Here is a 16,093-nt window from a genome sequence, read left to right as displayed (position 1 = left end):
TGGAAAGTGCTACAACAGCACGGTTGGATTCTAAGTCACAGCTGGTTCCTACGACACGTCTACTGTTCCTGGGAATGGTTCTGGACACAGAACAGAAATAAGTGTTTCTCCCGGAGGAGAAAGCCAAGGAGCTGTCATCTCTAGTCAGAGACCTCCTGAAGCCAAAACAGGTATTGGTGCATCATTGCACGCGAGTCCTGGGAAAAAAATGGTAGCTTCCTACGAAGCAATCCCATTCGGCAGGTTCCATGCAAGAACTTTTCAGTGGGACCTGTTGGACAAGTGGTCCGGATCACAGCTTCAGATGCATCGGCTGATAACCCTGTCTTCAAGGACCAGGGTATCTCTACTGTGGTGGCTGCAGAGTGCCCATCTTCAAGAGGGCCGCTGGTTCGGCATACAGGACTAGGTCCTAGTGACCATGGATGCCAGCCTTTGAGGCTGGGGGGCAGTCACACAGGGAAAAAACTTCCAGGGACTTTGGTCAAGTCAAGTGACTTCCCTACACATAAATATTCTGGAACTGAGGGCCATTTACAATGCCCTGAGTCAGGCAAGGCCTCTGCTTCAAAACCAGCCGGTACTGATCCAATCAGACAACATCACGGCAGTCGCCCATGTAAACCAACGGGGCGGCACAAGAAGCAGGATGGCGATGGCAGAAGCCACAAGGATTCTCCGATGGGCGGAAAATCATGTGTTAACACTGTCAGCAGTGTTCATTCCCGGAGTGGACGACTGGGAAGCAGATCTTCTCAGCGGACACGACCTCCACCCGGGAGAGTGGGGATTTCATCCAGAAGTCTTCCAAAGGATTGTACACCATTGGGAAAGGCCACAGGTGGACATGATGGCGTCCCGCCTCAACAAAAAGCTATAAAAGATATTGCGCCAGGTCAAAGGACCCTCAGGCGATAGCTGTGGACGCTCTGGTAACACCGTGGGTGTACCAGTCGGTTTATGTGTTCCCCCCTCTGCCTCTCATACAAAAGGTACTGAGAATAATAGGAAGGCGAGGAGTAAGAACGATACTCGTGGTTCCGGATTGGCCAAGAAGAGCTTGGTACCCAGAACTTCAAGAAATTATATCAGAGGACCCATGGCCTCTGCCGCTCAGACAGGACCTGCGGCAGCAGGGGCCCTGTCTGTTCCAAGACTTACCGCGGCTACGTTTTGACGGCATGGCGGTTGAACGCCGGATCCTAAAGGAAAAGGGCATTCCAGAGGAAGTCATTCCTACGCTGATTCAAGCCAGGAAAGATGTAACTGCAAAACATTCTCACCGCATATGGCGAAAATATGTTGCTTGGTGTGAGGCCAAAAAAGGCCCCAACAGAGGAATTTCAACTAGGTCGATTTCTGCATTTCCTACAAGCAGGAGTGTCTATGGGCCTAAAATTAGGCTCCATTAAGGTACAGATCTCGGCTCTGTCGATTTTCTTCCAGAAAGAACTAGCTTCAGTACCTGAAGTTCAGACATTGTAAAAGGAGTGCTGCATATTCAGCCCCCGGTTGTACCTCCAGTGGCACCTTGGGTTCTCAACATGGTGTTGAGTTTCTTAAAATCACATTGGTGTGAGCCACTAAAAACCGTGGATCTAAAATATCTCACGCGGAAAGTGGTCATGTTATTGGCCTTGGCTTCGGCCAGGCGTGTATCAGAATTGGCGGCTTTGTCATATAAAAGTCCTTATCTGATTTTCCATATGGATAGGGCAGAATTGAGGACTCGTCCCCAGTTTCTCCCTAAGGTGATATCAGCTTTTCACTTGAACCAACCTATTGTAGTGCCTGCGGCTACTAGGGACTTGGAGGATTCCAAGTTACTGGACGTAGTCAGGGCCTTGAAAAATTATGTTTCCAGGACGGCTAGAGTCAGGAGAACTGACTCGCTGTTTATCCTGTATGCACCCAGCAAACTGGGTGCTCCTGCTTCTAAGTAGACTATTGCTCGCTGGAATTGTAGCACAATTCAGCTGGCGCATTCTGCGGCTGGACTACCGCAGCCAAAATCTGTAAAAGCCCATTCCACAAGGAAGGTGGGCTCATCTTGGGCAGCTGCCCGAGGGGTCTCGGCTTTCCAACTTTGCCGAGCTGCAACTTGGTCAGGGGCAAACACGTTTGCTAAATTCTACAAAATTGATACCCTGGCTGAGGAGGACCTGGAGTTCTCTCATTCGGTGCTGCAGAGTCATCCGCACTCTCCCGCCCGTTTGGGAGCTTTGGTATAATCCCCATGGTCCTTACGGAGTTCCCAGCATCCACTAGGACGTCAGAGAAAATAAGATTTTACTCACCGGTAAATCTATTTCTCGTAGTCCGTAGTGGATGCTGGGCGCCCATCCCAAGTGCGGATTGTCTGCAATACTTGTATATAGTTATTGCCTAACTAAAGGGTTATTGTTGAGCCATCTGTTGAGAGGCTCAGTTATATTCATACTGTTAACTGGGTATAGTATCACGAGTTATACGGTGTGATTGGTGTGGCTGGTATGAGTCTTACCCGGGATTCAAAATCCTTCCTTATTATGTCAGCTCGTCCGGGCACAGTGTCCTAACTGAGGCTTGGAGGAGGGTCATAGTGGGAGGAGCCAGTGCACACCAGGTGACCTAAAGCTTTCTTTAGTTGTGCCCAGTCTCCTGCGGAGCCGCTATTCCCCATGGTCCTTACGGAGTTCCCAGCATCCACTACGGACTACGAGAAATAGATTTACTGGTGAGTAAAATCTTATTTTTTCTCTTGTCTTTTAGCCATAAATCGCCTAAAGTGTCAAGAGTAGTGACTGTCTCAGCAGATCTTCCAGGCTTGCTGTTCTGGACAGCCGTGTGATGGGCTTCACTTGACGAGCCTTCGTCTGGTAGGCTTGCCTTGCGGCAGCACGGGATTGGGAAGCAATTTCAAATTCCTATTGAAGGGCCTAAGGTGTGTGTACACAGTGAGATATATCCTTTTGATTATGACTATATAGTCAAAATCGCAAGGAAAGTTAGTGGAAATCGCAAGGTGTTAGGCAGCTTGCGATACCGATTCATGGTCCCGTGGGGTCGGTATCGCAAGGCTAGATAGTCTGTGCAGGTAAGTCAATCTTGACTATCTAGTACAAAGTATAGTCAAAATTGGCACCTAGTCAAAATCGTACATAGACCAAATCGGTGCTTCTGGGCTCTGGGGGACTTCAAGGGAAATCGCATTGTCAAAATCGGGCATAGCAAGGATCTCGCCATGTGTATGCACCTCTAGTCTCTGTCTTTGAAATCTGCAAGAAATAATATCTGCTGCTGGCTCTGATTGCTGAAAGATAGGTACAATCTGTATTTTTTGGCGTTGTGGATGAAGCTACTCAGTTGCGCACTAGGCAGCGACTGAGTCCAACAGGTTGTAGTCAGGTGTTTTCCCTGCTTACTATGTGCACTGTGACACGCATGATTATTGTAGTGCGTTGCTTATGCTAATGAGCTACTGATGACATCTATTATAGGCAATTCCACAAGTGATGAACATTGGTGAAAATATTGAAGGTATTCTCCCCTTACTATAGCCCTGTAAGGAAGGGAATTGGTTTAAAATAAATGATAGACAAGTAGATGGGGTATTTGACTAATCTGAGACCTATTGTATTTGGTTGAAAATAAAACAAATGTAAAAACAATGTTTCCTCCAGCAGTGTATCCATACCGCTCTTCCTACTCTGTGTCAAGAAAAATATTTTTTTGGGTTTTTAAAATGAGATGATGGCAGATGCATTCATGTCTGCGGATGGAACGGTATCCTGTCTTTGGGTCGACACTCATTGGGTTGACCACTTGTTCGACATACATTAGATAGACATGGTCACTAGGTCAACATGTGAAAAGGTTCTTCATTTTTTTTTCTTACTTTTTCATACTTTACGATCCACGTGGGCTACGATTGGGAATAGTGTTCGGCACCTTGGAGCCATGGAGGGGATACGGTGCACTAATTGGGGTTCCTGGTCACTTTACGAAGAATACAACACCAAAAAAACACCAGATGGAACGCTGAGAAAAATAGCGGGCAACTGGCTGTGTCAGCTGGCATTAATTAGTAATAATGTAACAGGAACTGAGGGTGTTCTGGCTGAATATTGGAGATTTAGTGGATACATGCGATGTATGCTTAGAATCTGCACCTAACTTATTTACATTTTGTGCCTGTCCTTTTTATGTTTAAAAAAAAAAAAATACTTATGAATTTATTCTTTGGGAGCTTGTGGGGGTATTGTGTGTGGGGGAAATGTTGGGCTATTGTTGTTTGGGGTCCAGCCTTCATAGCTGTACAGTGAAATGTAGGGTTACTGAGTACGTTACCTTAAATCTGACGCCTATATTTTTGTAATTGGAGAAGGGATGAGTTTATGGTGTGGAAGGGGAGGAGTAGGTCGGTTGTGGGTGGGGCTAATGCCCTTTCATATTTAAGTATTTTCTTATCCAATAATGGATAATTCAATAGTTTCTCCCCTCGGCTGCCACTAGATGGTGCCCAACAGAGCAATCCAATTGTTGCTCCGTTCAGGCGTGATTAGCCGCGGGGGGGGGGGGGGGGGACATTTCAGCTCGCAGTCGCCCCCGGAGGGGTTGAGCAGAAATATGTGACTTATTGGCTGTCTGGGTACCCAAACAGCACTTTTCGCATCACGCCCATTACTTTACATGGATTTAGCTACTTTGAACCCAGTCTATTTGGCTGCGACATGCGCGATAAAAAAAACAAAGAAACAATTGAATAGTTTCTCCAGTCGCTTAAGACGTGATATCGGACTCGCATATACAATTGAATTGCTCCCAGTATCCTAAATATAGTAGAACGCTGATTATCTGAACTAACTTGGGACCAAGGGTAGCTCAGTTTGTTGTAATAATTGGACTTGTATTAAGCTATGTTTTTGTTTTCCATAATTTTAAGATGCTGTAGTTTTTATGGGCTACTATACCATTAAATCCCTTTGGTTCCCATGCATTGTTTTTGGATAATCGGGGTTGCAGATATTCAGTGTTCTGCTGTTTTTGTCTTGTGACAATATGCTACAAAAAGTTTCTTCATGGACCCCACACAGGCGGCTGGTTTTATGGGGCGGGCCTTTATCCAGCCTATCCGCTCACTGAGAACTGGTGACATACAGTACAGCCGCCTCCTGTGGTGGTGATAGTGTCTGTCTGGGAGAGGCTTTAGACTGTAAGCTCCGCTGGGGCAGGGATTGTAGGGAATGGTTGTATAATTTATTGGCGCTGTATAGTCCGTTGCTTAGGATGGGCAGCGGATGTGCGTGCCTCAAGCAGAGTTTTTTTTTTTTTTTAAATCCCCCCAACAATACAGTAAATACTATACTGCTAAAAACGGTGCTTTCATGGCGACTCGTGAAAAGCTGCTAGTCTGTCTGCGAAAAAATTACTGGAGATAACTCCCCATAGGTTTAATGCAACTTTGTTTTCACCACCTCTGAGCACCTAGAAAAAAAAAGTTGTGGGAAATCCCTGTCTTAAGCTAAAAATGTTGGGACTTGGATCAGAACCCTTGCGCTCCCCCCCTTCCCTCCCCTTCATGACTAATAAGCACTAATAAGTTATAAATATTTTTAATTGGCCAGAAATTATATTTTGGGGATGAAAAAGTACAAGACAGAAATTGGGGTACAAAGTATGGGACAGGTATGTTAAGGCTTGCAGGTGGGAGTCAGCGTTTTTCTTTTTTTCTTTTTCTTTCTTTTCTTTTTTTTTTTTTTTTTTGTTTTGTGGAAGTTTTTAAAGTGACCTGAAATGACCCAACTACATACTTACACCCATTATTATGTACCTTTAATTAAAGTAGAGCGTTAGCTTTTAGAAATATGCATATAAGCCATTTGATGCAATTTAAGTACCCCGAATACTTTTATTATGGCCACTAATACACTTCTATCCTGTTGCCCTGTATTTGGTTATTTTGGGGGTGCAGGCAATTTCCCCATTTTCACCGACACTTTTCACTAGTTTTGACATATGAAATGATTGCGCAAATCCCATTTTTGCACATTGGATAGGTCGAAAAACTAGAGCAATACTGGTGACAGTTGAATTCCCCCCCCAAAGTGTTAGATTTCAGCAATTAGGCGAGACCTGGTAAAATGTGGCCTGTATAATTACGTGTAATGTATAAGCTTTCGATGTTGATGCGTCAGGTGATTGGTCGGTGAATGACGCCTGGTTCCCTGTAAAACCGTGCACGGAGTAAGTAATTCTAGCATCAGTCTTAATAGAACCCAGTGATGAGTGTGGTCTCATTTCTTCTGTTTCAGGTCAGCCTGAATGATTCTCACAATCAGATCGTCGTCCACTGGGCCGGAGAACGGAGCAATGTCATTGTGGGGTTAACCAGGGAGAGCCTGGGATCTCTGAGTGCCAAGAGCAGCAATGTGAGTAGTCCTGCCCATTATATGTGCGTCTAGTGTTATCTCTGTGTCCTCCTTACCCCGGCCCGTGTCTCATCCGCTGTGTAACTGAGGGTGGGTGTCACAGACCTCCCCTTATATCAATATTATCTCTGTGTCCTCCTTACCCCGGCCCGTGTCTCATCCGCTGTGTTACTGAGGCTGGGTGTCACAGACCTCCCCTTATATCAATATTATCTCTGTGTCCTCCTTACCCCGGCCCGTGTCTCATCCGCTGTGTTACTGAGGGTGGGTGTCACAGACCTCCCCTTATATCAATATTATCTCTGTGTCCTCCTTACCCCGGCCCGTGTCTTATCCGCTGTGTTACTGAGGGTGGGTGTCACAGACCTCCCCTTACATCGCTGATTGTATGCAGATATCTGCTCTGTTACTGCTATAATGTACAGGTCAATCTGTCCGGGTGGCTGGCTACACCTATGGCCATTCTAGTCAAGGGGGGTTCTCCTTCAAATGTATTTGTCCGGTCTTTCATTTAGTGGGAGGAGGGATTGAATTGGGAGCAAGTTCTGCATTTCCACACCGGGTGACTTTTTCTACCCAAAATAAAAAAAACAGCAGATGCTTTAAATGGTTGAAACAAATCTTGGGTCAAAGATGCAATCTACAAACGCTGTTATAAAGTGCAGGACATCGGGTATACCCCGTCTGCATTCAGATGTGTTATAGAATAAAATAAATGTCCAAAAACAAGATGGTCACTTCCCCTTTCACGGCAGATCTAGATGAGTGTTAATGTGGGGCAGGCATGGCGGTGTGGTAAATGGATAGAAGATGGTTTGTAGACTGTAACACACTACGTCTGCCAGTGTGTACTTGATGATTTACACGTGCGTGTTGCTCTGCGGCCTCTCTGTGCGTTGCAGGGTGCCTGGTTTCTTGTTTGGCCTCTGTGATTATTTGATCAGCTGTGTTGGGATGATGAGCAGGTGGAAGCTTTTTGTTATAAGTTCAGTGCATGGAAAAGCTTCCATACGTCTACAAGGTTATTCCTCGACCCTGCCAGAAACATCAACATGATTCGATGATCGGTGGCCATCGATGATTGGCAATCCATTGTGGAATCAGGGAAATTAATAATGTTAAAAATGCCCAATTAACCTGGATGCGCTGTCTGGCAGTCAGCGGTCATTTGAGCGGCTGTAGGTGATGTCATGTAACCACACTGAAAACTTTCCCGGCCCTCCCCAACACCGCACGCATGCGACCACAATGTGTGAGTCCATGCAACCGCAAACTGCGCTGCGCGCCGCAACATCGGCTGGGTCTGAATGCCCCCCCCCCCCAGCCAGCCCCTGAGATGCAGGCCAGAGTGTGCTAGAAGCACCAGAGCAAAGATTAACACCCCTTGCAGGAAAGAGTGAACTGCACAGGTTGACACGTACAGGGTGCTAGAACGAACTTGTTTTAGAATAATAATTTTGTGTGCCATTTACCAGATGTCACTGTTCACACTGTTCTCTCTGTACTTTCTCTCGGTCTCTGTCAGTGCTCTTTATAACACGCTCACCATCCGTTTGCCCCGCACCATGGATGCTCTAACACTCCATTTTATGTATGTTAATTGGAAAGGGAGACCCTTCCAGCAGCACAGGAAGGGATGAGGATCTCGCTTCACTACGGGAAACTGAATTTGCATGCGTTACCTAGGCAGTGCATAACGGTACTGCAGACCAGACTGCCGTACCGATCAGTTATACACATTCTAGGAAGTAGCGGTCCATGTTGGGGTCTATAGCCAGTGGCCTGTTTTTGTGAACCTTGCTCCAAGACGTGGGGCTGCATAAAAAACGCAATAAAGCAAACGTTATCCCAGGCGCCAGGTGGAGACGTGCACTAATTATACCCTAATGTAATCCTGTAGCTGCACACCAAAAACATTGCCACTTCTTTCCCAAAAACTTAAGCAGAAAAGAAAATTAGGTGGCGCTTGGTATGTAGGGTATAGACGCCAATAACTTGGAAAATATTTATTTCGCCCAATGGCATATATGCATACTGTATATATGTGTAATATAAAATACACATAAATACCTATCGGGAGAAAGCGAACCATAACAATAAAAAGTAAAAATCACATATAAAACCTTCCACCGATTGGGCATATTGCGGAGAAATGCGTTGATGGTTCGGGGGATACGGGACCCTGTTTAAACTTTGCTCATCAAAAGACGTTGGCTTCAGCAGTGCTGTGTATGCAGATTGGACTGCTTGATCGCTGACAGCTATTGTTCATAGCCTATGGCTGTGCTGCGGACTATTGAGAGAGCTGCCTTGTTCCCTCTGGGCACTGATTGCACCAAGCGGACGCAGCCAGGCAGTGTGCGGGCACTCCTCCTACAGCACTCATTGGATTACTGAGGACCTAGGCATCTCACGGTCTGCAGTACAGATGTCTCCTCTTACATCTTTGCTCTGTGCGCTACACATAACAAGTGAGTGCTATGTGACTCGGTAGCGCGGAGCATCTTTTTTGCAGTTCTTTTGGCGAAAATACGTTCTAGATGCAAAGTAATGTAATAGGACGCACAGGCAGCTTCTGCTTGCTAAAAAAAAAATGATATGCAGCATGCCTATGGGGGTCATTCTGACCTGATCACACTCTGCAGTTTGCAGCGGTGTGATCGGGTCATAACTGTGCGTGCCAGACGGCCAAAGGCCGTCATTGCCTAGTGATTGCCCCTGCCTGATTGACAGGCAGAGGCGGACTCTGTGTGGGAGGGGGTGGCATGGCGGAGTTTGGCTGCCGTTTTCGGGGTGCAGTCCGGCCAATGCAGGTGTGGCCGGACCATGCGGGAGGCGGGCCGCAGCGGCTGCGTGATGTCACACGCAGCCGCTGCGACCCAGGGCAGCGACGAGTACAAAAGCATCGCCGCTATGCAATGCTTTTGTACTTGGGGGGGAAGGGGGGGGGGGCGGCCAGACATGTGGGGTGGACTAGCCCTGTGCTGGGCGTCCCCCCGCATGTCTGTCAGTGATCATAGCCGTGCTAAATCTAGCACAGTTACGATACGGTTGGAATGACCCCCAATATTCTGTGTGTGACTGTATTTGCATAGAAAATGCTATGCTACACGATTTTCAATGAAAACACTGCAACGTGGCATTTCGGATGCAGATACAGCTGCAATTACACACACAATATAGGCATGCCGCATATCATTCTAATCGGCAGAAGCTGCTTGTGCATCCTATTACATTACTTTGCATCTAAGACGCATTTTCGCAGAAAAAAAACACAAAGTAAAAATGCTTGGCACTACCAAGTCCCACCACGGCATGGCGCGACTTGAAGGGCCGTTTAGTGTGACTGCAGCAAGGATGTGAGAGGACGCGGCTGTACTGTGACCTCACTGGTGCACGCAGACTTTTTCTATATTAGGTACTGTTGTGCTAAGGCCAAGTCCCTGACCGCACCTCCTAGGGAATAAACGTGACACTTCCACATTGTGGGTTATTTGGAGAGCACCTGAGAAGCCCGTACTGTATAGTGTCATATCTAGGACCAAGTGAATTCTTTTTGTTGGAGACTCTAGAACACAGGTTCTCAAACTCGGTCCTCAGGACCCCACACGGTTCATGTTTTGCAGGTCACCTGTAGATTTTTAAAATGTGACAGTTGGTGATACACAGTGCAGCTGCTGGGTGACATGGAAAACGTGAACCATGTGGGGTCCTGAGGACCGAGTTTGAGAACCACTGCTCTAGAAGAAACCCAACTGGAATCTTAAAGGAAAGAAATACGTACATGTCAACATTCGTTTTTACCGTAATCATAGTTGTATTCTGTCCCTCTGTGTCGTCAAAGGGGTGTTACTCCTCCTCTGCCATTCTGTAGGCCAGGGTTATATGGGTGAATCCCGTGGGATGCGGATCAGTAATTAGTTCGACCACTAATGGTCAAAAAAGGTTGACATGAGTTTTTTTAAAAAAATGGTGTTGCTTTCTTCGTAAAGTGACCGGGAACCCCAATTAGTGCACCGCATCCCCTCGTTACCGTTCCCAATTGTAGTCCACGTAGATTATAAAGTATGAAAAAGTTAAAAAAATTAAGAAAAAAGTGAAAAACTCATGTCGACCTAACGCATGTCCAATAATGGCCGACCTAATGAGTGTTGATCTAAGTGCCGTCAGCCTAAAGACGGTATGCCAATCCCGTAGATGTATTGGACTGTGCTACCTATGTGCTGATCACGGTAAACCTTGGTTGCCTGTGTAGCACTGAGATGGCAGGATACAGTCTGCAGGGTGTGTATACATTTAGCTGTTACTGCGGCAGGCTAAGCGTTTATTGCTGGTTATGTGAGGGGCCGGAGGTATCCGGCATATCTCTGGGGTAACGGAAGAGCACTGATGTGAATATTACACGTCATATCGCAGCTTCCATCAATGTGCAGAGATATGAAATTGTGATTTGTGCAGAATAGAGCATGTACTACTGATCGTTTACAGAACTGCATATGTATTATGCTGCTATATTGTTCCTTTTATTGCATCTGGTTTAGAGGTGACGTTGCGCATTTTCCTTACACAACCTGCAGAACTTGCTGCGAGTTGAACACCATTAAAAAATATAGGAATATGGGATTTATAATTCTTTATTAGAGTTGAACACAAGTCCAATTTGTGGATTTTGCGATTTCTTCGCACTGCGCTCGTGTCTGAGCCGAGCGCGCACCACTGCACTGCGGCTGCGGCCCATCTTGGCAGTCGAAAGGGGGTGTAACTGGCCATTAAAACATACAGTAAGACAAGTGAGGGCGTATTGTGGGCACGTCGGCTGAATTGTGGCTGTACGCGGAGATCCATCAGGTGTAGGCTCGGTGCTGATGGTGATTGCAGGTACTTTCACCAGCCGGTGGGTATGTGCTGTGCAGCCGCATAGATGTGGCCAGCCCCGAGTACAGGCAGACTCCACATTTGCGTCCTCCATATGTGCATCCCTGATTCGGGGTTTTTTTTTAATCTGAAATCCTAAACCGGTTTTCCTTCCTTCCAGGTCTATGTGTCCTATGATTACGGGAAAAGCTTCTCCAGAATAACGCAGAAATTCCTTTACCCGACTGACGGCAAGACCATTCCAGCGGTGGCCCAGTTTTTCCACAGTCCCGCGGACAACAAGAGGGTAATTGTGTTACTGTCCCGTGTCTGCGGTACCGGTGTGACCGGCTTCAGCTCGCAGTGTAGTGTAAATTCCCCAGGTGACCTTTGTCTGGGCAGCAGTGATGCTGACGCGTGGTACAGCTGGTCCCAGTTCTATAGTATCTCTACCCTGCACGAGGATTCTCAGCGATCAGGGTCTAATATCCGCAGGTGACCTTGGAGCTGCTGATCACTTTCTCCTCCTCCTGTTTCAGTACATCTTTGTGGACGCTGATTCCCCTTACCTGTGGATCACTACAGATTTCTGCGTCACTGTGAGGGCGTTCTCAGTTCCCTTTAAGCCGACGGAACTTCTCCTGCACAGCACGGACCCCAACCTCGTCCTGGCGTATGATAAGTCCCACCCAAACAAGCAGGTAAGACACCATGATTGGGGGTCTTTGGTTTTACCTTTATACATCCTGTTACTGGCCCAACGTTTACCCCCCACGGCCCGGCACACATACCCATATTGTAATACATGCTATTGCAGCACAAGGGTGTGAGACAAATGTGTTACATCCCAGTACGCACACTACATATGCAATAGAAAAGGCTAATAGTGGTCACTGGTCCAGTCATTGGAAGTGGCCACGTAACGCTGGTCCCCGTGGCATGATCCGGTGCTGTCGGCTTAAAGTTACCTTTGTGACTCACATTTGTAGCTACACTCAGGCGCACTGTTGTTACCTCTCTAGCAGAGATGACTACATATATGAAGCTGCAGCACGGTGCGGGTGGCCAGCCTGGGATCCGATCTGAAGATCGACAGTGTCTAGGTCGACAATGTTTAGGTCGACCACTATAGGTCGACAGTCACTAGGTCGACATGGATGGAAGGTCGACAGGGTTTCTAGGTCGACATGTGCTAGGTCGACAGGTCTAAAGGTAGACATGAGTTTTTCACATTTTTTTTTTCTTTTTTTGAATTTTTTCATACTTAACGATCCACGTGGACTATGATTGGAACGGTAAAGTGTGCCAAGCGAAGGCACCATGCCTGAAGCATGGCGAGCGAAGCGGTGCACTAATTTGGGATCCCGGTCACTCTACGAAGAAAACGACACCAAAAAATAAATAAATCCTCATGTCGACCTTTAGACCTGTCGACCTAGCACATGTCGACCTAGAAACCCTGTCGACCTTCCATCCATGTCGACCTAGTGACTGTCGACCTATAGTGGTCGACCTAAACATTGTCGACCTAGACACTGTCGATTTGATGAACCACACCCGGCCAGCCTATAGATAGACGCTGATCGCTTGTAGTCCCCAGCCACACTATTAGCCGGTTTTAGGTCTGTGTTGTCACTTGTCATTGTGTGTTCCGCTCCGCAGCTTTGGAAGTCTGAAGATTTCGGTCAGACGTGGATAATGATCCAGGAGCACGTCAAGTCCTTTTACTGGTAGGTGGGGGCTTTTACTGCGTGTAACGGCAATAGGGACGTTTCCGGCATTAAATGACCTATCAGAGGGATTATTCAGCGCCCAGCGATACAAGCAGTGCAAGTTCCCGGGGTGCCGCCGTATAACCTTCTCCTTCCTGTTACAGCTCTCCCATGCCGAAACTGCTGCCAAGCTCATCCCACCTGGGGCGTGCACTTCTCCACTCCCCCAGTTACCGGACACTGAGCGCTAGCTTATGGTGGTGAGGACTCTGTCCACCCAGAGCTGGTCTATAGAGCACTATGGGTAGATTGTAGGACTTCAGTTATAATAAGGCATAGGGTTTCCTCCCTCTTCCTGTATACAGTGATGCCCGGATTGTATAATGTGAGGGTAAGCACTGCTGAAATCTATGTAACTGCCACCAGGGGGCGCCATTGTGTGCCACTATGTCGTACATGGGGGGACTGGACCGCGAACCTCTTCCGTTACCCTTCAGTGAAACAAAACATTTGGCACGTTGGAGGGCGTTCTGATTGTTCTGAAATAATGGTTAGGAAAACCCCTATTGCTGTACTGGGGGCTGTATGGGAGTTTGGAGCCCAGCTTGCCAGAAGTCCTCGGGATGACCTTTTTCAGGGTTTTCCCAAACTCTGTCCTCAAGGCGCCCCAACAGTCCAGGTTTTAGGGATATCCCTGTTTGTGCACGTATGGCATACTCAAACTGACGAGGTACTAATTAAATCACCTGTCCGTAAGCATGAGTGCAGGACACACGCCACCGCACCATTTTCCCAGAGTCCTGAACACTACCTAATGCTCAGTCACTGTCTGCTAGTGAGGAGGGGGTATCGGGCACAGACTGCACGTGGGCCCCCTCATCTCTTAATACGCCCCTGACGGATATCCTTTAAAACCTGGAGTGTTTGGGTGCCACGAGGACAGAGTCTGGGGACCACTGTGTTATTGTGCATTTGTCTTTGGCTTTAGGGGCATCGCACCTCTTGACAAACCAAACACTGTTTATGTTGAGCGCCACGAGCCCCGGGGCACGTCTACTGTCCTGCGCAGCGTGGACTTCTTCCAATCTCGCGAAAACACAGATATTGTAATCGAGGACGTGGACGGCTTCCAGCTACGGGAAAACTACCTGTTTGCCACCAAGACCACGGTAAGTGCGTTCTCATCCCATCGTCCTCTGTTGGCGCTGGACAGCTGTATTTTTCAATATCCTATCAATGGAAACACAAGTCAAGCCTGTGATGAGGGGGGGGGGGGGGGAACAACCGCGTCCATGATATATTTATTGTTTCATTGTCAGATTAAACAAGACCGCTCTAGATCAAACGTGAATGTATCAGCAACCTCCGTAGCGGTCTGATGAGATCCAGCGCATTGGCACCACCTTGTATTGGACTTATAAAGGCAGCACCTTAGCAAGCTTTATATAGAAGCACAGCCTTCTAAATCAGCGATTTCCGCTCACATAATGACAGACCTGCAGGGGGGTCCCAACCTGTAGCTTGTTGTTTTCACATAGGAGAGCCGCTGAAGCCACAATGGGGTCGATTCAGTTCGGCAACTTATGAATAGCGCCGGGAATTAGCTCCCGACGCTATTCAATTCAGCTGCTAGTGACCCGCAATTGTCGGGAATTCTTCTCTCATCCCCGGGGGATGAGAGAAGAAACCCAACAAAAGTGCTGCCTCGCGGCCGGCGCAAGGCTGATTCTGTCGGGAATCGGCCTCGCGCCGGGGAGTTAAGTCGGAGAATGCCCGTTCTCCCGACAATTCAACCTGTTTAGTGGGCGAGAACGGGCCATCGCCGACTTAACTGGAGCTGAATTGAATAGCGTCGGGAGCTAATTCCCGGCGCTATTCATAAGTTGCCGAATTGAATCGACCCCTATGATGCATAATCCTTAATAGGCAGCAGAGGAGAACTCAGAAAGCCCAGCAGGGGTGCAGACTCCCACCAAGTGCTCCGATAGGTGAAGAGGCGTGGGGCATCAAATAACAGTTCTCTAATAGTGTAATATAGAATAATATCCATGGTTATAAAATGATCACCATTTATTTGATAATACCGCATACAGGGGCAGATGTATTAACCTGGAGATGTCATTAGGAAGTGATAAACTAGTGATAAGTGTAAGGTGATAAACGCACCAGCCAATCAGCTCCAATATGCAAATTGACAGTTAGGAGCTGATTGGCTGATGCGTTTATCTCCTTGCACTGGTTTATCACTTCCTTATGCCTTTTCCAAGTTAATACATCTGCCCCACAGTATGTATCAATCGCTCGAGAACATATTAAATGCAACATATCCGAGTAAATAAACATTTTCGAAACAAATGGCTACAAACCTCCTTGAATAATACTGCAATCCATATCATAGTCTCACCGCTGAGAAACTTCTGCAATGCTCCATATGTTATAATGAATATATAACGGAAGTTATTTTGAAAGGGTGTACGCTGTTAATATGGACCCGTTTGGAAACATGTAAAAAATAATGTCGTTGTACATAATCCAATTCTATTCTTGCGTGTGCCAGGCAGAGGTGTGATTGCAATATTATTTATTGTCTGTAGCTGTAAGAATTTGTGCTGACATTTTTATGTACTCGTACTGTATATGTTGTATTTACAGCGTTCTCTTGAGTGATTGCTACAGATGTGGTTTTATTATATGAATAGTGACCATGTTTAATGCTGTATTACCATATTAGAGCACTGTGTGTGTTTCTCTGTATTTGTTTCAGCTGCCGAGTATTAGTAATAGAAACTATGTCCTTGTCAGCGCCAGGGAAAGATGGAAGAGGTGTCGGACGCCTAAATATTTTCCTAAAGCCAAACTTCCAGAACCGTGGTGAAAGCGGCACCCCCCCCCCCCGTAATACTGGCGAGCTCTGTGGTCTCCCTGGTGACCGCCGCAGCCGCCACAATGCCTGCAAACAGGGGTAATGTGTGTCCTGGCTCTGGTTCCATCCGTGGACGTGATGCCAGAGACGCACAGCCGGCAGCCGTGCTTGTGGGTAACCACAGTGCAGACGCGAGAGCCTTCTCCAGTACAGTGAGGGTGAGGATGAGGAGAGGGGGACCACCAAAGATAAAT

At 47.2% G+C, this 16,093-nt stretch overlaps 1 protein-coding gene across 1 annotated transcript in view; it reads left to right on the top strand.

Annotated features, from left to right (window-relative positions):
- SORL1 (sortilin related receptor 1) overlaps positions 1 to 16,093 on the top strand; it is a 156,195-nt gene that overhangs the window by 26,223 nt on the left and 113,879 nt on the right. The window contains exons 2-6 of the mRNA XM_063943717.1: positions 6,294 to 6,410; positions 11,446 to 11,571; positions 11,804 to 11,965; positions 12,927 to 12,994; positions 13,965 to 14,145. Coding sequence (XP_063799787.1) covers positions 6,294 to 6,410; positions 11,446 to 11,571; positions 11,804 to 11,965; positions 12,927 to 12,994; positions 13,965 to 14,145 — 654 coding nt within the window. The remainder of the gene's footprint in view (positions 1 to 6,293; positions 6,411 to 11,445; positions 11,572 to 11,803; positions 11,966 to 12,926; positions 12,995 to 13,964; positions 14,146 to 16,093) is intronic.

This window comes from Pseudophryne corroboree, chromosome 10 (genome assembly GCF_028390025.1).
Source record: "Pseudophryne corroboree isolate aPseCor3 chromosome 10, aPseCor3.hap2, whole genome shotgun sequence".
Classification (NCBI taxonomy): domain Eukaryota; kingdom Metazoa; phylum Chordata; class Amphibia; order Anura; family Myobatrachidae; genus Pseudophryne; species Pseudophryne corroboree.
The sequence above is the reverse complement of the archived record's forward strand: the minus strand, read 5'-3'. Positions and strand labels throughout refer to the sequence as shown.